The sequence below is a fragment of the Carcharhinus amblyrhynchos genome, chromosome 4, assembly GCF_965287045.1.
Source record: "Carcharhinus amblyrhynchos chromosome 4, sCarAmb.v2.hapA, whole genome shotgun sequence".
Classification (NCBI taxonomy): Eukaryota; Metazoa; Chordata; class Chondrichthyes; order Carcharhiniformes; family Carcharhinidae; genus Carcharhinus; species Carcharhinus amblyrhynchos.
This window is the reverse complement of record NC_137327.1, coordinates 110007005-110032081: the sequence shown is the minus strand read 5'-3', so window position 1 is coordinate 110032081 and position 25077 is coordinate 110007005. Positions and strand designations below refer to the sequence as shown.

Genomic DNA, 25077 nt, shown 5'->3' with positions numbered 1-25077 from the left:
AAGGACCCAGCATCAATCCCTGAGGTACACCACTGGACACAGTTGCCTAGTCACAAAACAATCTTTGACCATCACCTCTGCCTCCTGCCACTAAACTAATTTTGGATCCACTTTGCCAAATTCCCTGGATCCCACAGGCTCTTGATCAGTCACCTGTGTGGGACTTTGAATTCCGAGTACTACATCAACTGCATTACCCTCACCTACACATCTAGCCACTGGATGATAATTTCAATCAAATTCATTAATTATGATCTCCCCCTCACAAAATCATACTGACTTTTCATGATTGCCTCTCCAAGTGGAGAATTTTTTCCAATAATTTCCCCATCATTGATGTTAGGCTCACTGTCCTGTAATTATCTGGTTTGCCCCTGCTTCCTCTCCTGAATAATGGTACCACATTCACTGTCCTCCAGTCCTTTGGTACCTCTTCTGTGGCCAGAGGGGATTTGAAAATTAGCATTAGAGCCCTTGCAATCTCCTCCCTTGCCTCACACATCAGCCTAGAATGTATCCAATCTGGCCAGGGAATTTATCCACTTTTATGCCTGCTATAATTGCTAACCCACCCTCCATCACAATTTTCATCTGTTCAAATATATCACAGTCTCTTCCCTCCCTTTCTATGCCTACAGCATCCTTTTCCACAGTGAATACAGATACATAATACTCATTTTACCCCTCACCTATGTCTTTTGACTCCACACACAAGATTACCACTTCTGACTCTGACTGGCTCTACTCTTTTTATGGTTACCATACCTATATTTCAATATACTCATAAAACACCTTGAGCTTTTTCTTTATCTTACCTGTCAGTATTCTTCTCATGTCCCCTCTTTGCTCTCCTGATTTTTTTTTCTTTGTACATTTTTCTAGGATATCAACCGTTACAAATCCCTTTATCTGCTATAAGTTCCCTGTTTTTCCTTACTCAGTCCAGTATCCCTCAACATGCAGGGTTAGGGGAACATATTGGCTTTGTACTCTTTCTATTTCCTCTCTGGATGACTCCCACTGCTCTGATGTGGATCTTCATACAAGTAGATGCGACCTGTCTGCTTTGGCCAGATCCTGTCATATCCTTTTAAAATCGGCCTACCCCCAATTCAGAAGCCTTATTTTCAATTTATCTTTGTCATTTTATATAACTACCTTAAAGTTTACTGAGTTATGGTCACTATCACTGAAATGCTCCCCCAGCGACACCTCTACCATCTGCCCAACTTCATTCCCTAAAATACGGTCATGAACTGCCCCCCTCTCTTGGAAGACTTTCCACAAGGTGTTCAAAAAGCTCTCCTGGATGCACGTTAGAATTTCACCCTCTCTAAGCCTTTCACATTTTGCCTTTTCCAGTTAATATTGGGGAAGTTAAAATCCCCAATATTACTGCTTTACTGTTTTGACACTTCTCTGACAGTTACCTAGATATCTGCTCTTTTATGTCTCCTTGACTCTATGGGGGCCGACAGCAACATTTTTGTCCCCTTTTTAAGTTCCAACCATTTGGCCTCAATTGAGAAGCCTGCTAAGATATCGTCCCTCCTTACTGCAGTAATTGATTTCTTGATCAATATTGCAAAACCACCCCTTTTACAATCCTCTTTGCCATCTTGTCTGAAGACTCTATACCCCTGAATAGTGAGGGCCAGTCCTGTCCCATCCCTGAACCATGTCTCTGTGATAGCAATGTCACATTCCCATGTGTTAATCAACACCCTTAATTCATCAGCCTTACTCATAAGACTCCTTGCAGTAAAATAAATGTCATCCAACCTTGCTATATTCCATCTTTTATTTGCCTTCCTTGTGCTCTTCTTTATTTGGCTATGCATCACCCCATACTATACCTCCATTCCACAGCCCATCCTCCTGCCAAATCAGTTTAACACCCTCATCCCTTTAGCACTAGTAAACCTCCCCGCAAGGATGTTGATCCCATTCCAGTTCAGGTAAAATTCTATCCAACATGTGCAAATCCCACTTTCCCCAGAAACAGATCTTGTGATCTAGGAAACTAAAACCCTCCCTCCTGCATCGTCTCTTCTGCCTCACACTCATCTGCTCTATCCTCCTATTCCTATATTCACTAGCATGCGGCACCAGGAATAATCCAGAGATTGCAATCTTAAGTCCTGCTTTTCAGTTGCAACCTAGCTCCCTGAATTCTTGCTGCAGAACCTCATCCTTCCATCTACCTATGTCATTGGTGCCAATGTGAACCATGACCTCTGACTGTTTACCCTCCTCCTTCAGAATGCCCTGCAGCTGTTCAGTAACATCCTTGACTGTGGCACAGGGGAGGCATCACATTACTGCACCCCTTGCTATTCAGTCTGCTATTACTATTGCTCTTCCAGTCTTACACCTCCCTCCTTGTGTACCTGAGCCATCCATAGTGCCATGAACTTAGCTCTGGCTTATTTCCCAAAAGAATCATCACTCTCACCATTTTCCAACACAGAAAAATGACTCGTAAGATGCATATTGGGCTTTTCTGACTATCCATTTTCTTCTGGCTAGTGGTCAACATTCCCTCTGACTGCACTTCCTTAAACTGTGGGGGTGACCATGTGTAAAAACATGCTATCCACGAACCTCTCAACCTCACGAATGCACCACTGTGCCTCAAGCTCTGAAATCTAGCTCTCAATTAGTGGCACTTCATGCAAAAGTGGTCATCCAGATTGCAAGGACTGCATAGGTATTGCCTCATGCAGCAGGCTCTGCAAAACATTGGACTGAGCTTCTCTGTCATGCTTTTAGTTATAAAACTCTTAAATAATTCAATGTAAGTTTTTTTCTATTTTTCACTTCATGCCTGCCCCAGCATTTAATTTCATCTGCCATTTGTCCTCCATTCCCCAAACTTATCGATGTCATTTTGAAGTTCTACACTCATACTTCTCACACTTCATAATGCTTTCAAACTCTGTATCAGTTGCAAATGTTGCCCTGTACACTAAGATCAAAGTTATTAATGTATATCAGAAAGAGCAAGGGTGCCAAAACTGACCCACATAGGACTCTGATACAAACCTTTCTTCCTCCGGTCCCAAAAAGATCCATTAACTACTACTCAGTTTCCTGTCACTCAGCCAATTTCAGATTCATGTTGCTCCTGCCCCTTTATTCCATTATAACTTTACTCAGAGATTTGTTATGTGGCACTGTATCTTTTGGAAGTGTATGTCCACCACATCTTTATCACCACTCTCATCAATCTTCTGTGTACTCTAAGCAACTCCAACAAGTTAGTTAACCTCAATTTGCCCTTAGCAAATCCATGCTGGTTTAGCTTAATTAGCACACAGTTGCCGAAGTGACGATTAATTTTGTGTTTTCTTTAAGAAACTTCCCTGGCTCTGAAGTTAAATTGACTGACCTGCTGTTGCTGGGTTTAACTTTATATAGCCTTTTTTGAACAAAGGTGCAACATTTGCAATTCTCTCATCCTTTGGCAGTCTAAGGAAGGCTGGAAAATTATGGCTAGTGCCTCTTATTTCCACTCTCATTTCCCTCGTATTCTTGAATGCACCTCATCCAAACGTTGTGCCTTATCGGTAAATAGTCTATCCAATAGCTCTTCCTCATCAATTTCAACTTTGTAATTATGTCAACAAATACCTCAGCATGGTGTTATCAGCAAAACTAAGTTTAAACATTCATTAATGGCTCCCTTTTGTTTGTCAAGCTGACTTCATCCCTCCACTTCAATTGTAAAGGAGGCAGCAACTTTCAACTTGCGAACAAATTTTAATTTTATTGATCATTCCAGCTTTTGTTTGATAGCTGGGGTTTACTGTAACATGATACATAGAAACTAAAGCTGGTCCTCGCTCTCTTCTCATTTTCTTTTCTTTCTCAAGAGCAAAAATTTTAGGACATGACTCCTTCCTCTTTCTCCCTGAAAGTTGGCACCCAGGTTGATAAGGTTGTTAAGAAGGCGTACGGTGTGTTAGCTTTTATTGGTAGAGGGACTGAATTTCGGAGCCGTGAGGTCATGTTACAACTGTACAAAACTCTGGTGCGGCCGCACTTGGAGTATTGTGTACAGTTCTGGTCGCCGCATTATAAGAAAGACGTGGAGGCATTGGAAAGGGTGCAGAGGAGGTTTACTAGGATGTTGCCTGGTATGATGAGAAGGTCTTATGAGGAAAGTCTGAGGGACTTGAGGTTATTTTAATTGGAGAGAAGAAGGTTACGAGGTGACCTGATTGAGGCATACAGGATGATCAAAGGATTGTTTAGGGTGGACAGTGAGAGCCTTTTACCTCGGATGGTGATGGCTAACACAAGGGGACATAGCTTTAAATTAAGGGGTGGTAATTATAGGACGGATGTCAGAGGTAGGTTCTTTACTCAGAGGGTAGTAAGGTCGTGGAATGCCCTGCCTGCAGCAGTTGTGGACTCGCCAACTTTAAGGGCGTTCAAATGGTCAGTGGATAGGCATATGGATAACACTGGAATAGTTTAGGTTAGAGGGTCATTAGATTGGTTCCACTGGTCGGTGCAACATTGAGGGCCGAAGGGCCTGTACTGCGCTGTAATGTTCTATGTTCCCAAGTAGCCAATTTTAACATTACATCTGGGTGATCTGGTGATGTGAGTCATCAGAACTGAGGAATCACAAGTATTGCATTCAAGCCAAGGTAGGAGGAGAAGGGTTATGGGGTAGGTGAAGCAATGAGGTGCAAGGGAGACCATGGGAAGGCGAGGGACTGGGAGGAAGGCAAGTTACTATACTATTAGCTGAAGTCACTAAGGACTATTTGTAGCATTGCAACAGTTGTCTTGGGCTGTATGGCTTTGGTGCTCTTGGAGTACAAAATAGGGTTCCTACACAATAAACAACACTAATTGCAATCATTTTAATTTAATTTGGGGGCTTCATGTATTTTTTGCTAAATTCCCAAAGTGAACAATTCAACTGTATATAATATGGAAGTACATCAAATGTAAAAATCTTCAATTCCTGTGAAAGTATATTCAGGCCATTTTCAGTTTGTCGGTACAGAAGCTGGGAGTATAGCAGATTTGTGGCTGCCCACTTGAACCAGAATGCATTTTTTTTATTTTTTCATGGGAATGGGCATTGCTGCCTGGGCCAGCATTTTCTGTCCATCCTGGAGGGCATTTAAGAGTCAATCACATTGCTGTGGATCTGGAGTTACATCCAGGCCAGACCAGATAAGGAAAACAAATTTCTTTCCCTAAAGGACATCAGTGAACTAGATGGGTTTTTACAACAATTGACAATAGTTTCATGGTCACTACTTGATTTTTAATTCCAGATTTTTATTGAATTCAAACTTTACCATCTGCCCTGGTGGGATTCAAACCTGGATCCCCAGAGCATTAACCTGGGTCTCTGAATTACTAGTCCATCAAAATACCACTTTGCCATTGCCTACCCAGACATACTTCTGGTTTTAGTCTACCAGAATGTCAACAAATTGCAGGCACAACAGCAATATTTGGCAACTTGCTCATCGTTTAAAACAAGGTAAGCATAAAAGATTGCTGGAGGCATTGGGTAATATAAAAACTTGCAGCACATTTGGTGAAGGTTGATAATTCCCTGGCCTCCATGAGTAAGATTGTGATGCATGTTAATCAGTCTATTACAGATCACAGTTATAACGAGGATTATCTACAGCAGAACCGCCCATAACAGTTTATAATGCCAGTAATTGCTTCCTTGAAATAAATAGATCTATGTTTCTGAAGAACTTAATTATTGGTCTTTTTCTCACAGCTTTGTAGAGTAGAACTTAATTAAAATACTTTTGAATAAAATATACTATAGATTGTTTTAGTATCCAGCTCATTAAATGCTTCATTACAACGATTGTATTGAACATTCTTTCATCATCACTGCAGAGGAATGTTATTAGTGATCAATAGGACCAAAGAACGGAAATAATACTTCCTCAATACCATGTTAATACACAATTTAAAGTTTGAAGCATTCATGGAGACCATGAAATAACATTAACTTTTATTGCTCTGTGAAAAATGAATGATAATGAATGTGTGGCCTGTTGTATATTTTGCCTAACTTTCTTGCCCAGTGTGCAAATGAGCGCCATGGTGATCAATAGTAGCTACATTACATAATATCTTACTTTGTGAAATGTTTTTCCATCACCCTTATCCTCAACTGTTAAAGTAAGTACAAGAAAACCATGGACTTATCACTATGAATGAAACGGTTCAGTTGCCTGTGTTTCTTTGTTCCTTCCACAGCTTTTTATTTAAAAAAACCTTTGAACTCACTATCCCTGTAAACTAACGTCCATCTCTAACTTCCCTTTCCGCTCAACACCTTAATGTGTTGTCACTGCCCAAAACCATTCCACCCTACCTTGAACTCCATGTGTAATCTCTCCAACCAGATTTCCAGCGCTGCCACATTATTGAAGCGGCTCTCATCAAAGTCACAAATAGCAGCCTACGTGACTATGATAAAGTTAAACTATTCCTCCATGTCCTTTCATGGCCTTTGACATGCTTTACCATGCCATCCACCTCCAACATCTGTCCACTATCAACTAGCTGGGAGCTGGCAGGACTGTTCCATGCTCATCTGTTTAACTGTAGTCACAGTATTAAATGTAGTGACTTCCCTTTCCAGCGTCATTATCTCTGGTATCTAGTGGCTGATCTACCGAACCTATGATGTGGTGTTAGACTGGGGTAAGCACAGTGAGCAGTCTCAAAACACTAGGTCAAGGTCCAACAGGTTTATGTGATAGCACAAGCTTTCGGAGTGTTGCTCCTTCCTCAGGTGAGTGAATAGTTATGTTCACAAACAGGGCTATGTTGTGAATGCAACTCTTCACTCATCTGAGGAAGGAGCAACACTCCAAAAACTTGTGCTACCAAATAAACCTGTTGGACTTTAACCTAGTGTTGTGAGACTTCTTACAATGCTTACCTAACCTACACATCTTTGGTCTAAGAGGCAATTTAGTGTGGCCACTCCACCTAACCAGCACATCTTTGGACAGTGAGAGGAACCACAGCACCCAGGGAAAACCTATGCAGATATGGGGAGAATGTGCAAACTCCACACAGAAGTACCCAGGGCCAATACTGAACCCGGGTCTCTGGCGATGTGAGGCAACAGTGCTAACCATTGCGCCATCGTGCTGCCCCAATGTTTTATTACGTTAAAAGGCACAAGACAAATATAAACTGTTCTTGAGAATAGAGCCAAAGTTTCAAGTCTGGATGACCCTTCCATAGAGCTGCTTTAATGAAGGATCATCCAGACTCAAAACATTGGCTCTATTCTCTCTCCACAGATGCTGCCAGACCTGGCTAAGATTTTCCAACATTTCTGTTTTTGTTTTAGATTCCAGCATTCGCAGTATTTTACCTTGATATAAAATCTTGTTACCTTGTTGTAAAATCTCAAGAATTGCGAAATACTCTATTTCGGAAGTGGAATGACTGATTGCCTTGAATGAAAGGCTCTTTAAAATATGGGTTTTGAATCTTTACAGAAGAGAGTTTTTATCTTTAAATTGGAGGAAGAACACTTCATCTTCTGATTGGGCATGCTATAGCCTTCTGGACTCAACACTCAACTTTAGACTGTGAACTTTCTTTTCCATCTTAACCCCCATTTATGTTTGTTTTTCCCAATACAAACACTGCACCCCCTCCCCTCAACCCCCTCACCACACACAGGACTGTCAGCTGTTTTCTAGTTTGCCTTTCACTAAGCACTAACCTTTGTTTTCCTATTTACATATTCTGCCGCCTTATCTTTATGTCACTACCATCACCTTCGTTAGTCTTTAATGCTACCATTAACATTCACTTTGTCTTTTGTCTATGACACCTTTGTCAATCTCAACTTAGCTCCTACATATCCCTCATCTTCTACTCTGCCCCACCGACCTCACTAACTATACAATCCATCACATTACCACTCAACGTTAGCTCTGAAGAGTCATACAGACTCAAAACATTAACTCTGCTTCTCTCCCCACAGGTGCTGCCAGACTTGCTGAGTTTATCCAGCATTTTCTGTTTTCATTCTTTTTATCCAGTTTAAATTTAAAATTTACATCTTGTAAAATTACACTTAGTGCCTTTCAAAAAGCCCTTTGTGATGCATTACAAAAGATAAAGCCTTCATTCAAAGTAATAAAGTTAATATTTTGCACATACATTATAAAGATGTGGAATAAATTCCATCTTTCAAATGCTGTAAAATGCACTCTTGGTACTCACCAGGAACATGGACCTGAAGTTTTTGAGATCAGTGAAGAAATCATCAATACTGACGACTTTAGGGTCAAAGACAAAGTATTCACCCAGTCCTTTGTACAACTTCATCATATTTCCATACATGTTGGAAAGTTTTTCATACTGTTCTCTTGCATGCTTGGCAAAGCTGTGAAGTCTGGTTAAGGAATGTATTGCAAAATATTTAGCTGTCCATACCAAAATAAAAAAGACAAGTTTTGATGTTGAAGCTTTTCATGAATCATTTTGTTTTAGACAATTTGCAGAGAAACAAAAACAATCCTGCCAATGTTATCTTTTCTATCAGCAGAAAGTAATTTCCTGTTAAAATAACTCAGTCTTTTGTTCTTTATTCCATTCAGAACAACAGTGATTGTGCATGTTTTTAACGAGCCATGTTCCTTTCCTAGTTATTGTGAGCTAAAAAAAAATTGTTTAAATAGTTCAGAAATTTAACTAAAAGCTACACAAAAGATTAGAAAGGTTAATAGGTAATATGAAAGAAAACTGTTAAATAAACCCACAGAAGGCATAAAAAGATTTTCTATAAAGTCATTAGTATTTAAGCATGATCAGCATATGTGTAGGGCCACTAAAAGTTGAAGGGAAAAGGAGCGGGGCATCGCCAGAAACATTAAATATGCCTACTGACTTAATTTTCAGAAACAGTAGATATTGAAATTATATAAGCACCAGCGGTGGGCGTAGTGGAGGTTTTATTTTTATGCCTGAGAGAGCATGCACAAATATTTTATTCTCAGTGCATTCCTGGACATAAAATGCTTTTATAAGTTGACTAACTTCCAAGTTCTTTCTTTCCGCTCTCAATTTTGGTACAAGCGACAAGTGGCGGTTCAAAGAATCTGGTAGGGTTTTTCAAATAAAACAGTTGGTTTATTAGTATTCTGACACATAATGTGATCAAAGAAATTTCAAGTTCAACCTTTTTGGAGATTTTCTTGGTTATGAGATTTACTTCCTTCAATTATAGCATCTTTTTAATCTTCACCCATTTATGTCCAGTTGAGCATTGCATAACAATGTTTTGTTGCGAAGGTTTAGGCCTAAATATTTCACATGGTGAAATTTTGACACACCAGATAAATTCTCTCGCCAACCTAAAAGTTGAAGCTTGGTGAGAAACAGTCCTTAAGTGGCCAACATTCGCTATTTAATGGCCTCAATTTGTGACATCCCCCGACCCCATCCTCATCCCCTGCAAACACCCGCAAAAAACCCACCGCAGGGAAGCGTGAAATTCAGGCCAGTCTGAATGTTTATTTTGAAAGAAGGGCAATGAAAGGCAAGTCATTTGAAACACAGATTTTGGCTTGCAATAAATCATCAAATCTATAGAGTTCACATCCAAATTGTCAGTAGCATAAAATCTACTCATCTTTTGCAACAGCCTTAGTAGCATCACATCTCGGAAGTTTCTCAAAGCATTTCACGTGGAATAAGTTACTTTGAAATAAATTATTTTGCTGTTTGTATTTTGTGCAAAAAGCAGATGGACAGTTAAACATTTTTTTTGGGTGATGTCAATTGATGAAGGAATGCTGGCCAGGATACAGGAAGAAATTCTTGATCTTCATCATTGGAACAGCTGAAACTATTGAAACAGATTGACAATGCTGCGTTTCTTTTGTTCCTTCATGGAATATGAACGTTGTCCATTTGTTACCTACAACTAATTGCCATTGAACTGAGTGGCTTGATCGACCATTTCAGAGGGTAGTTCAGAATCATCCACATTCCTGTGGATCCAGGCTTGAAGGGGATGAGTGAACTAGATGGGTTTTAGAACAATCGATGGTAATTGTCATGGTCACCATTATGGAGCCTTGCTTTTAATTCCATAATTTTAATAATTATTTGGTTGGCATTTGCACTCAAGACAACACATAACTTGAAATACAAGAGATTGTGAATGCACAATCGCAAACATGGATCAACAGAACCAAATACCATTTTGTTACCTAATTTAACTGTGAGTCCACTTTGTTTTTTACTGAAGTATCATAGAATGAATATAAAACTCCGAAACATGACCTTTTTTTGTAATAAAAGAATATGATTTCATTAAATGATAGCATTTGCAGAATTTAAACACTTCTACAAGAGATACAATATGGAATAGGAAACAGAAAAATAATCAAATTATCAGTTTAGTTTCCCATTTTTGCATATTGTCCACTTAGAGACTGTCTTTGGGTAGACGGCATTTTATAATATGGTGGGGATTCCAGGGATTGGGACTTTGACACGTGTACATTGTTAGGTGACATTCCACAATATAAGTGCCAATACAGAAATAACTCATTACATGTTTAACTGTTGGGAAGTTGCTTTCAAAGACTGCTGTGCGCCTATATGTACAGGTGAACGTTCAGACCTCATCTGTGCTTTCAAATGCTATGGATCAATAGTCATCACAATGTGTATGGCGTCATTGGATTTTGATTGTAGGAGACAATGCGCTGCTGGATTGCGGCTTTTGTATCAAGGTATGTTTGACTGGATTTCATTACGATCGTGATTAGCTTCTAATGAGCATGGTTATCACTGATTCTTATTCTTGGATACTGAAAAAGTATGTGGGTATCCGCGCTTGGTTTTATGAACCAGCTGTGCAGTTTGAATAAGTTTTTTTTGTTGTTGTGTTGCTGATAATCGAGAAAACTTAACGGTCCTTGCCCAAGGACAGTTACTATAGTTACAGCGCGTAGCCATTTTTTTCTTATGTTTTAGTTGATAGCAGATTGAAAGAAAGTAGCATTAGCCAGGTTATTTTCACACAAAGTAAATTCCTTTATACACATCCGTATATATTGTATATTCAGTGGACTGCAAGCCATGTACAAGATCGATCAGTTGTGCTAATGCAACAAAATAGTGACTTGTTTAGCTACAAAATAGATTTAATTTTAAAAGGTAGCGGATTTGAAGACTGACTGAAACTTCATAAATTTCTGTAATTCCCAAGATTCCTGTTTCAAAGGTATCACTCAGTTTATGTAATGGGGAAGCTTCGCTAACATTGCAGCAGCAGTCACGAGGAGGCATCAGACAGCAACTGCTTTATATTTTGACTGTTGGCTTTCCATGATAGTTGGTAAAATCTGTACAAACAGCCAGAAGTAATATATTATTAACGGCATTTGTCTCCTTACAAAAGTAGTGGCTTACACTTACAGGTACTAGAGCTTACAAAGGCAGCAGCACTGCATTAAAATGGGTTGTTTCATTCAGCAGTACAAAGATGCAATTGTGGATAGTTATTAGTGACAGTTATATATTGGACCTCTGACCTTTAATATAAACTGTCTACGCATCATCAGGAAAGTTAATCCAGCAGCCAACTGAAGTTAAAACAGTCATTAGTGCCACTATATCTCTCAATGACTAATGAAGGTCAAAACAGACTTAGTGATAGTGAACTGCTTGACTCAGTTATCTGAAGTCAGTGAGAGCAGTTCAGTTCTTTTTTGTTGGCTGGCTTAGATGGCACACCACTTAATGTTTGACGCTGCCATCAGAACCATTGCTTTGTTTATACTTGCAGATTGACACCTACTTTAGAAATTGCAAATTGCAAGAAAGCAACAAAGTATTTAATAGCACCTTAACTTGGAAAATCTCAAGTTGCTCTACATACGATAAATTATTTTGAAATATAGTGCTGATTAGGTTGTACAGCAAGATTCAACAAACAACAGAGATGAACCATAGCAGCTACAAACCTATTCCAGAAGTTTGAACATATAGTCCAACACAACAATCTATGACACTACTCAGAGATATGGGCCGCACAGTAGTTAGCACTGCTATCAAATAAATAGGTTGGACTAAAACCTGGTGTTGTCAGACTTTTTAGTGTCAAGGACCCAGATTCAATTCTAGCCTTGGGTCACGGTCTGTGTGGAGTGTGCACATTCTCCCCATGTCTGCGAGGGTTTCCTCTGGGTGCTCTGGCTTCCTCCCATGGTCCATAAATGCACAGGTTGATTGGCCATCAGAGTCAGGTGGATTAGCAGGGTAAATATTTGGGGTTACAGGGATAGGGCCTGGATGGGACTGTTGTCACTGCAGGCTTGATGGGCCAAATGGCCTCCTCCTGCACTGTAGAGATTATAGTCTATTCTAAGATAGAGGCGCCATCTTTCGGATGATCACCTAAAATGGATTGGAGGCTGAATGCAGTTGAAGCGCTGCTCCAAAAAACGCAGAACACATGCTAGTGCCTAAACAGTCAGAATTTTTCAGCAATCCCTGGGGTTGCCAACAAAGTAGTTTTTAACTTTAACTTATGAAGAATAAATTATCCTGTTGAAACAGCCTTTGATTCCAGCCTTCACATTCGCCCTGCTACAATTGCCTGCTTCAATCCTCTATCCTGGAATTTCAGGCCACTGCCAGAAAGACAAGCACACCAACGTTCAGCTTCTTTCATCAGCATGTAGTCTATGCAGCTCCAACAGGCTCTTTACACTCACACACAAGTGATTCAGGCCAGAGGTCAATGCTTGATCAGCACTGGGTCCCATGTGTTTGGGATGGGTGCTGATTATGCAACACTGGACCCAAAAACCAATCCAGACAATTTTTCACCCCAGCGCATTTAATGGAATTTGCAATATTTGCAAAACTGATCACCTAGTTCTACACAGTTCTGTACAAACAATAATATATGCAGAAAAGTGCATGGCCTTGATAAAAAGGAACAAAGATTGAACAAAATTCGTAAAACGTTCATTACAAAATCATTTTCTTGCTAATTACATTGGCTGGTACTTCTTTAATCTATTCACCCCATTCGTTCAGTTAATTATAAAAATTATTTCAGTTAATCAAATAAAGCACTGGGAACGTGCAGATGTCATTTGGGGGCTCATGCCAAATTTGGGAGAACTGTCTCACAGACTAGCTTGATATTTTCATACTTACAGAATCATATCTTACAATGTCCCAGACACCACTAACATCACTACCCCTGTGCCACCAGCAAGACGGATCCAGCAGAGTTAGGTGGTATATAGTTGGGAGGGAACTGCCCTTGGAGACTTCAACATTGGTTCTGGACCCAGTGATGCCTCACGGCATTGGGTCTAACATAGACAAGGAAACCATGCAGGAAAAAGGAGAGCAGACCATTGTGCCCATCAAGCTTTCTCTACATGATAAAAGAAAATTACTGCGGATGCTGGAATCTGAAACCAAAAGAGAAAACGCTGGAAAATCTCAGCAGGTCTGGCAGCATCTGTAAGGAGAGGAAACAGCTGACGCTGAGTCCAGATGACCTTTTGTCAAAGCTGACAAAGGGTCATCGGGACTCGAAACGCCAGCTTTTTCCCAGCATTTTCTCTTAAGCTTTGTCCACTATTCAATATGATAATGCTGATCGGGTTGTGGCCTTAACGCCATTTTCTTACCTGTCCCGCTATAACCCTCCACTCCCTTGTCAATCAAAAATCTGCATAACTCAGTCTTGAACATATTCAACTGCCCAGGCTCCAAAGCTTTCTGGGAAGAAATTTCTTCAACTCTTCCAAAAGAAAAATTCCTCCTCATCTGTCTTATTTTTAATTTTTATTTTTAACCATATAACCACAAGAGGAAACATCCTCAGCAATCCCAGGGAGGCTAAAATTCCATTTGCCTTCCTAATAACCTGTTCTACCTTCATGCAATCCTTTTGCGATTAATGTACAAGGACACTCAGATCCCTCTGTACTGCAGCATTTTGAGGTCTCTCTCCATTTAACTAATATTTTACATTTCCATGCTTTCAGCCAAAGTGAACAGCCTCAATTTTCCATATTATACTCCATCTGCCAGATTTTTTGTCCAATCACTTAACCTATTGATTACAGCACAGCCTTCAACACCATTATTCCCACAAAACACATCTCCAAACTCCATGGCCTGGGTATCAGCTCCTCCCTCTGCAGCTGGATCCTGAACATCCTAACTCTCAGACCACAATCAGCGAGGATAGGCAACAACACCTCCTCCACGATCATCCTCAACACCCTGCTATTCTTCTTATCCACCTATGACTATCCCCTCCAATTCGATTTTCAAGTTTGCTGATGACACCACCATAGCGGGTTGGATCTTAAACAATGAAGAGACAGAGTACAGGATTGAGATTGAGAATCTAGTTAACTGGTGTGGCATCAATAATCTCTCCCTCAATGTCAACAAAATGAATAAGATTGTTACCGACTTCAGGAAGCATAAAGAAGAATATGCCCCTGTCTACATCAACAGGGACGAAGTAGAAAGGTCGAGAGCTTCAAGTTTTTAGGTGTCCATATCACCAACAACCTGTCCTGGTCCCTTCATGGTGACACTATAGTTAACAAAGCCCACTAATACTTCTACTTTTTCAGAAGATTAAGAAAATTTGGCATGTCAGCTACAACTCTCACCGGCTTTTACAGATGTACCATAGAACGCATTCTTTCTGGTTGTATCACAGCTTGGTATGGCTCCTGCTCTGCCCAAGACCGCAAGAAACTACAAAAGGTCACGAATGTAGTCCAATCCCTCATGCAAACCAATCTTCTGTCCACTGACTCTGTCTCTCCTTCCCACCGCCTTGGCAAAGCAGCCAACATAATTAAGGACCCCATGCACCCCGGACATTTTCTTTTCCACCTTCCATTTTCGGGAAAAAGATACACAAGTCTGAGGTCATGTACCAACCGACTCAAGAACAGCTTCCTTGCTACTGTCAAGAATCTTGAATGGACTTATCTTGCATTGGGTTGATCTTTCTCTACACCCTAGCTATGTGGTAACACTACATTCTGCATTCTCTCGTTTCCTTCCCCATGAACAGTATGCTTTGTATGTATAGCATAAGAAACAATATTTTTCACTATGTTAATACATGACAATAATAAATATAATCAAATCAAAACCTTTCTATTTCTCTCTGGAGATTCTTTGTATCCCCCTCACACTTGCTTCCCTACCTATCTTTGTATCATTGGCACATTTGGATACAATACTATCAGACCCTTTATCCAAATCTTTAATATAGATCGTAAATAGTTCAGGCCTCAACACTGATTCTTACGGCACTCCACTAAATAGTTTGCTAACCTGAAAATGATCCATTTTTACCGACTTTGACCTGTTATTTAGCCAATCATCTGTCTATGCTAATTTACCACACCCAAAATCATGTGCATAGGAACTTTTACTCTGGCATCTTATTGAACGTCTTTTGGAAATCTAAATACACTACATATACTGGTGTCCCTTTATTCACCCTGATGATTACATTCTCAAAGAACTCTAATAAGCTTGTCAAATATGATTTCCCTTGCATAAAACAATGTTATTTCTGCCTGATATAAGGGCAAAATACTGTCAATGCTGGAATCTGAAACAAAAATGGAGAAAGCTAGCGAAACTGAGCAGGTTCGACAATATCAATGGAGAAAGAATAGAGTCAATGTTTCAAGTCTGGGTGCCAGACATTTTTCCGATTCGCTGAGACGTTTCCAGACTCAAGAGAATTTTGGAAGATTGTAACAAATGGATTGACTATATCTGCAGCCACAGGCCACCAGTTCCAGGCAGTTTCCAGCCTTTTGAATCATAGACGTTTACAGCAAAGAAGGAGGCCATTCGGCCCATCACAGTCGATAAAGATCTGACAACATTAATCCTATTTGGTGGTGCTTGGTCCAGAGCTCATGGCAGTGCAAGTGAATATTTATATACTTCTTAAATGTTACAAGAGTTTCTGACTCAACCAGCCTTTCAGGCAGTAGGTTCCAGACTCCCACCATCTTCTGGGTGAAGAGGTTTCTCCTCAATTCCCCTTTAGGCTTCTACTTTTTACCCTAAATCTATGACCCGTAGTCAGTGACCCCACTACTAATGGAAAAAGTGCATTCTTATTCACCTTATCTATGACCCTCAATCTTGTTATCAAGCAGCACTTAAGAGTCATAAAGGTTTACAGCATGGAAAGGCCCTTCAGCCCGACTTGTAAATGCCACCCTTTCCTTTTAAAACCTCTGAGCTAATGCCAATTGCCTGCTTTTGGCCCATATCACTCTGTATCCATAGTATCCATGCAACTATCTAAATGCTTCTTAAAAGACAAAATTGTACCCACCTCTATTACTACCTCTGGTAGTTGTTCCAGACACTCACCACCCTGTGAGAAAAAAACTGCTCCTCTGGACACTTTCGTATCTCTCCTCTCTCACCTTAAACCTATGCCCTCTAGTTTTAGATTCCCGTATCTTTGGGAAAAGGTAATGACTATCTAGCTGATCTGCGCCCCTCATTTTATAGACCTCGAAAGATCACCCCCTCAGCCTCCTACGCTCCAGAGAAGAAAGTCCCAGTCTATCAAGCCTCTCCTTATAATGCAATCCATCAAGTCCCAGTAGCATCCTACTAATTTTTTTCTACATTCTTTCTAGTTTAATAACATCCTTTCTATAATAGGATGACCAGAATTGCACACAGTATTCCAAGTGTGACCTTACCAATGTCTTGTACAACTTCAACAAGACATTCCAACTCCTGCATTCAATGTTCTGAGTGATGCAACTAAGCCTGCCGAATGTCTTCTTCACCGCTCTGTCCACCTGCGACTCCACTTTCAAGGAATATATACCCCTAGATCTCTTTGTTCTGTAACTCTCCCGAGTGCCATACCATTAACTGAATAAGTCCTGCCCTGGTTCAATCTACCAAAATGCATCACCTCGCGTTGTCTAAATTAAACTGCACCTGCCATTTGTCAGGCCACTGGCCCAATTGATCAAGATCCCGTTGCAATTGGAGATAACTTTCTTCACTGTTCATTGTGACACCAATCTTAGTGTCATCTGCAAAATTACTAACCATGCCTCCTATATTCTCATCCAAATCATTAATATAAATGACAAATAACAGTGGACCCAGCACTGATCCCTGAGACACTCTGCTCGTCATAGGCCTCCAGTTTGAGAAGCAACTCTCTACAACCACCCTTTGGCCTCTGTCAAAGAAGCCAATTTTGTATCCATTTAGATACCTCACCCAGGATCCCGTGAGATTTAACCTTATACAACAACCTACCATGCAGTACCTTGTCAAAGGCCTTGCTAAAATCCATGTAGACAACATCAACCGCATTGCCTTCATCTACCTTCTTGGTTACCCTTTCAAAAAACTCAAATTTGTAAGACAGTATTTTCCACTCACAAAGCCATGCTGACTTAATAAATACAATTACCTGCTCACCGATGCTCAGCCACTCAGTTCAGCTCCTGACCTTATTATAGCCTTAGTCCAAACAGGAACAAAAGAGCTGATCCAAAGAGGAGATGGGAGAGTGAAAGCCCTCAACGTCAAGACAGAATTTGACCAGAGTCTGCCATCCAAGGAGCCTTAGCAAAACTGAAGTCAGTGAGAATCAAGGGAAAGCTCTCTATTGGTTGGAATCATAACCAGCACAAAGAAAGGTGATTGTGATTCTTGGAGGTAAATCACCTCAGTCCTAGGATATCACTGCAGGAGCTCCTCAGGGCAGCATTCGAGGTGCTACCATCTTCAGCTGTCTTCTCATTAACCTTTGCTCCATCACAAGATCATTACTGGGATATTTTCACATTGCTCAATGACATCCATAACTCCTCAGGTACTGAAGCGGTCTGTTTCCACGTGCAGTAAGACCGATGACAGTGAATCTATCCATTTCCCTCTGACACTTAACAGCATTACCATTGCTGAATCCCCACTACCAACATTCTAAGAATTCCATTGATCAGAAATTGAACTGACCGGCGACATAAATACTGTGGTTATAGCAGCAGATCAAAGACTGAAAATTTTTCAGGTGAGTAACTCACCTCTTGACCCTCTAAAGCTCTGTCACCAGCCACAAGGTAAAAAGTCTGACAACACCAGGTTTTAGTCCAACCTATTTATTTGATAATATACTCACAAGCTTTCGAGGGGACTGCCTCTTCGTCAGGTGAATGGAGAGTTCTGGCCTCAGACAGAGCATGTAAAGCACAGACAGTTTAGAGATTACTGATTAAAATGCGAATCCTTACACCTAACCTGCTGTTCAAGACCTGACGTGGCTGATAATGTGAGTGGAAGGAGGACTGATCACAGTTTAAAGAGATGTGTATTGTCTCCAGACAGTACAGTAAGTGAGGTTTTGCAAACCCAGGCAAGTCACGGGGGTTACAGATAGTGCGACATGAACCCAAGATCCCTGTTGAGACCGTCCTCATGTGTGCGGAACTTGGCTATCAGTCTCTGTTCAGCGACTCTGTGCTGTCGTGTGTCGTGAAGGCCGCCTTGGAGAATGCTTACACGACACACGACAGCACAGAGTCGCTGAACAGAGACTGATAGCCAAGTTCCGCACACATGAGGACGGTCTCAACAGGGATCTTGGGTTCATGTCGCACTATCTGTAACCCCCGTGACTTGCCTGGGTTTGCAAAACCTCACTTACTGTACTGTCTGGAGACAATACACATCTCTTTAAACTGTGATCAGTGCTCCTTCCACTCACATTATCAGCCACTTCAGGTCTTGAACAGCAGGTTAGGTGTAAGGGTTCGCATTTTAATCAGTAATCTCTAAACTGTCTGTGCTTTATATGCTCTGTCTGAGGCCAGAACTCTCCATTCACCTGACGAAGAGGCAGTCCCCTCGAAAGCTTGTGAGTTTACTATCAAATAAATAGGTTGGACTAAAACCTGGTGTTGTCAGACTTTTTACTGTGTTTATGCCAGTCCAACGCCGGCATACCCACATCACCAGCCACAAGGCACAGGTCAAGAATGTGATGGGATACTCCCCACCTGTTTTTTTGTGACTGCAGCTCCAAAAACACAAGAAGTTTGACATCATCCAGGACAAAGCAATCTGCTTGACTGGCACCTCTTCCACCAAAGTAAACATTCATTCCCACTACCACTGACGCATAGTGGCAACAATATGCACTATATACAAGACGCACTGCAACAACTAGCCAAGATTCCTCTGACAAAACCTTCCAAATTCACAGCTCTACCACCTACATGGACAAGGGCATTAGGTGCATGGGAGCAGCAAGTTCCCCTCCAATCTCATACTACCCTGACTTGGAATTATATTACAGTAAGAAGTCTCACAACACCAGGTTAAAGTCCAACAGGTTTATTTGATAGTAAACCCACAAGCTTTCGGGGTTTGCCCCATCGTCGGGTGAGTGGAGAATTCTCTGCACTTGTGGGTTTACTATCAAATAAACCTGTTGGACTTTAAGCTGGTGTTGTGAGACTTCTTACTGTGTTTACTCCAGTCCAACGCTGGCATCTCCACATCATTGTAACTATATTGCCAGTCAGGCAATAATTATTGACCTTGCCAGCGATGCCTGCATCCTATGAAAGGATTAAAACAAGAACTCTCCTTTATTCCTTCCTATTATGCATTTTCTCCCCTCAGTTTCAAGACTTCCCCACTTCCTCCACTCTAAGTTATCATGCGTAGATGCAAATCTGCTTAAGTGCTCTGCTAAGGCTGTAAAGGGCTGTAGGATAATGCATCAGCAGGTGTCAGAACTCCATACTTGCTAATTTTCTTCCCAGTATAGGAACATTGTAATTAATTTGGTATCTACTTAAGGCCATACATGCTCTGAGAGGAAATCACATAATCAAGCCTTGTCACAGTGGGACAAAGTATTTTGTGTGCTAAGATCTTGTATCAATACAATTTCCTAAAAAAAAACTAAAGTAGTTCTACCCAAAATGTTAACCTTTCATTCGATGCTGATTGATCTGAACTGCATTTCCAACATCCTGCATTTTTACCTAACACTCCCAACATTTTTAAAAACTGACGTTTTCCAATCAGGGCAATATTAGGTTATCTATAATTACAGTACAGACATCACAGCCTGGGAATGCTATCCTTGAGATATTAAAAGGGGAGAAGGTTATGAGCAAATGAAAGCTTAAAATTGTTTTCTTGCAATTATATTACATTACATAGAATTCTGAATGTTCAGATGGGGTTCAATAAAAGGTATAAATAATGCCTTTTTTGGTTTAACTGGGTATATGATATGCATGGAAACCCAATGATCTGCTTCAGAGCGACTAAATCAAATGACTTCTCAATCCATGCAAAGAAAGAATTTGCATTTATATTGCCCCTTTCATGATCTCATGCGTCCCTAAGCACTTTACAACTGATGAAGTATGCTTGAAGAGTTGCTGTAATGTACTGTAATGCGACAGCCACACAGCAAGCAGTCCACAAACAACATGGAGGTAAACAGCCAGATAATCTGTTTTAGCAATGTTGGTTGAGGACTGATTATTGGAAGAAGGATTCTAGGAAAGGAATACATCAATCATGGTTAACCAAGGAAGTTAAGAATAGTATTAAACAGAAACATGGTAAAGATTGGTGGTAAGCCAGAGGATTGCGAAGGTTTTAAGAACCAACAAAAGATAACCAAAAAAAAAAGAGTGAAGCAGGAGAAGCTAATTATGAGGACAAAACAGCAAGTAATACGGACAATAAGAGTTTTTTTTTTGAATAGATAAAAAGAAAGGTAGAAGCCAAAGTGAAGTTGTCGTCTTGGAAAATGAAATAGGGGAAATAACAACAGGGAACCAGGAAATAGCAGAGAAGTCGAATAAATATCGTGTGCTGCCTATCTTCACTGTGGGAGACACGAATAACATTCCAAAAATACGAATAATCAAGAGGCAAGGGGAAGGGTGAACATAATAGAACATAAGAACATAAGAAATAGGAGCAGGAGTAGGCCATCTAGCCCTTCGAGCCTGCCCCGCCATTCAATAAGATCATGGCTGATCTGTCGTGGCTCAGTTCCACTTTCCCGCCCTCTCCCCATAACCCTTAATCCCCTCTCTTATCAAGAACCCATCAACCCGCTTCTTAAAAATATTTAGCGAGGCAGCCTCCACCACTTCAACGGGCAGAGAATTCCAGAGATTCACCACCCTTTGAGTGAAGAAGTTCCTCCTCAACTCCGTTCTAAACCGCCTCCCCTTTATCTTGAGGCTGTGCCCCCTAGTCCTACTGTCTTTTTTGAGCGGGAAGAGTCTCTCCACCTCTATCCTATCCATCCCATTCATCATCTTATACGTCTCAATGAGATCTCCCCTCATTCTTCTAAACTCTAACGAGTACAAGCCCAGTTTATTCAGCCTCTCCTCATAGCTCAACCCCCTCAACTCCGGTATCAGCCTAGTAAACCTCCTCTGCACTCCCTCCAGGGCCAAAATATCCTTGCGCAGGTGCGGCGCCCAAAACTGCAGGTGTGGTAGAATTAAATGTAACTATCACTAGAGAAAATACTAGGGAAATTAATAGGATTAAAGGCTGATACATCCCTTGTTACGTTGCATCTTTAAATAATAAAGCTAGTAGCTATAGAGATAGTGGATGCACCAGTAGGAATCTTCCAAGAACCCTTAAATTTTGGAAAGGTGCGAGATGACCGAAAAATTGCCAATGTAAAACCCTTATGCAAAAAGGAAGGGAGACAAAAAGCTGGCAACTACAAGGCAGTTGGCTTAATATCTGTCATTGGAAAATGGCAGAGTCCATTATAAAGAATGTAATGGCAAAATATTTAGAACGACATAATATAAACAAGCAGTTTCAGCACGGCTTTATGAAGGGGTAGTCATATCTGACAAATTTATTCACATTCTGCGAGTTGGTTATGAACAGGATAGATAAAAGGGGAACTAATAGATGCAATATATTTGGATTTTCAAGAAGTATTAAATAAGATACCACACAAAAGGTTGCTTAATAAGGTAAGATCCATGGGGTTGGGATAGTATATTAGCATGGATAGAGGACTGACTAACTTTTCGAGGACAGAGAGTTGGGATAAAAGGGGGCATTTTCAGAATGGCAACCTGTAACTACTGGGTTCCACAGGGATCTGTGCTGGGGACACAATTATTTGCAATATATATTAAAGGCTCAGAGACTGGAAGTGAACGTACTATTGCCAAGTTTGCAGATCACACAAAAATAGGTGGGAATGCAAGTGGTGAGGATGACGCAAAGGGACACAAAATTTTCTAAGTGCTGAACAAGCAAGAAAGCGGGAGTTTCAGGCGTGTTTTCTGGGCAAGTTTGAAAATGCAATCTGATGCACTAATGACAACGCAAAGCATGTCATTAATATTAAAATCGGCTTTGCGCCCTTTTTGAACGTGAAGCCAATTCTGCCAGCAAATGTGCCCGTAGCTCTGCAAGCGGAAAGAAATTGGGCACAAAGCCAATTTTTTGTTTTGCTAGTGATCTTACTGGTGTGACAGTGATAAAATAGTGCCCAAAGAGATTGCAGAGAGACACCGATAGGTTAGGTGAATGGGCAAAAACTTGGCAGGTGGAATATAATGTAGGAGAATGTGAAGTTATGCACTTTGGTAGGAAGAATAATGGAGCTGAACATTATTTAAATGAAGAAAAACTAAAGTGAGCTGGGGCACAGAGGGATTTGGGGGTCCTTGTGCATAAATCACAAAGACTAACATTCAAGTTCAGCAGGTAGAGGCTACCTCGCTTGCACCTTTAACTTGAGATGCAGTAGAGGCTACCTCGTTAAATGTGTTTAAGTCACAGATATAGATAGATTTCTAACCAATAAGGGAATTAAGGGTTATGGGGAGCAGGCGGGTAAGTGGAACTGAACCACTATCAGATCAGCCATGATCTTACTGAATGGTGGAGCAGGCGCGAGGGGCTAGATGGCCTACTCCTGCTCCTATTTCTTATGTTCTTATGTAGGTAACAGGGGAGACAAATGGAATGCTGGGCTTTATTTCAAAGGGAATGGAGTATAAAATTACAGAAGTTTTACCAAAACTGTACAAGCCACTAGTAGATTACATCTGGAATACTGTGAACAGCGTTGGTCCTATTATCTAAGGAAAGATATACTGGCATTGGAGGCAGTGCAGATAAGCTTCACGACATTGACACTGGGAATAGAAGGGATTTTTTTATGGGGAATGGTTAAGTAGATCGGGCCTGTAATCATTGGAGAATAGAAGAATGAGGGGCAAACTTACTGAGATTTATAGGATTCTTGGGGGCTTGACAGGGTAGATGCTGAGAGGTTGCTTCTTTTTATGGGAGGGAAAGGGATAGGAGGATACAATTTCATAGTAAGGAGTTGCCCATTTAAAACAAAGATGAGGAGGAATTTCTTTTCTGAGGGTAGTAAGTCTGTGGAATTCTTTACTATAGAGAATTGTAGAATCTAGATCATTATCTAGATTCAAGGCCGAAATAGACATTTTTATTAAGTAAGGGAATCAGAGGTTATGGGGAAAAGGAGGGAAAACGGAGCTGAGGTTTGTCATATCAAACCAGTTGAGATCTCTCTGAATTGCTGCGTAGACTCCATGGACCAAATGGTCTACTTCTGCTCCTATGTCTTATGGTCTTACCAGGTGAGATACTCAGAAAATTTAGATGTTTTTGGTGAGTGTGTTATGAAATGTTTTATATTCAGCTGATGAGGCAGACTGCAGTTTAATAACGTAGCATCTGAAAAGCAACATACTGCTCAGTGCAGCATACTTCAGACGCTGAAATATTAGCTTGAAAACTTCAGGTTCCATTTACTCATTATTGTGTGTGCACACTCTCCTTCACAGACACAGCTCATTTCAATGGCCTAGGCAACAAAGCACAGATTATCAACAGGCAAGATCCTCATCTCTAGATAGGGATACTAAAAGGATTTAACTTGTTCAAATCACAAACATGTCCTGTATAAATTTCCCATCTTGGACATCAGCTTGTACCTTTAACTTGAGAGCTGAATAGGTGGAACATCATCTGCGGTGACAGGTATCCATCAATATGTCAGGGTGCGTGGTCAACAATCAACTATACGCTGGTTTACAGTGGACCAGACCAGCTCATCTATTGACTTTTGGGAATTCACTCAGTTCAAATCTTCTGTCACCAAACAATTCACGTTGGAACATAGGATGAGACAATTCTTCCATGCAATTAGATCATGCTTAATCTGTTTCTCCATTCTAATTCCCATTCTTTGCTCCATAACACACAATATCAATTTTATCAAAAATCTAGCACTCTCAGTCTTGGAAATTCCAACTACTTGCTCATCCAGAACGTACTGAGTAACGAGGCTTCCATTATGTTTAGAAGAAAAATTGCTCCTTGGTTTCACTCTTAAATGACCTAGTTTTTCTAATTTATCGTCCCTCTTTTCTGAGCAATGCAAATTTCAATCAATGGAAATAATTTTTTTGCACCCATCCTTTAACATTATTTTAAACACCTTGATTAGATTACCCCGGAACATTCTTAATTCAAGGAAATGCAAACTTAAGTTTAAGCAATTAATCTTCATAATGTCCCTCAAACTCTGGTATTATCATTTTGGGGTCAATCTGGGGTGAATCGCTCCCGAAGTTAATGTATTTTTCCTGAGGTTTGGTGTCCAAAACTGAATACAATATATCAAATGGGGTCTCCCTCTGTGACTGGATCCTGAACTTCCTAATTCACAGACCACAATCAGTAAGGATAAGCAACAATACCTCATCCATGATAATCCTCAACACTGGTGCCCCACAAGGCTGTATTCTCAGACCTCTACTATACCCCTACGACTGTGCGTCCAAATTGCCCTCCAATTTGATTTTCAAGTTTGCTGACAACACCACCGTAGTGGTACAATCTCAATGATGAAACAAAATACAGGAATGAGATAATCTGGTGAACTGTGTGGCGACAATAATCTCT

At 40.6% G+C, this 25077-nt stretch overlaps 1 protein-coding gene across 4 annotated transcripts in view; it reads right to left on the bottom strand.

The window, feature by feature from the left end:
• The window catches only part of diaph2 (diaphanous-related formin 2), an 814006-nt gene that overhangs the window by 168928 nt on the left and 620001 nt on the right, over window positions 1–25077 (bottom strand). For all 4 annotated transcript variants that reach the window (XM_080187721.1, XM_080187724.1, XM_080187722.1 and 1 more), the window contains one exon: window positions 8254–8419. In XM_080187721.1, coding sequence (XP_080043847.1) covers window positions 8254–8419 — 166 coding nt within the window. The remainder of the gene's footprint in view (window positions 1–8253; window positions 8420–25077) is intronic.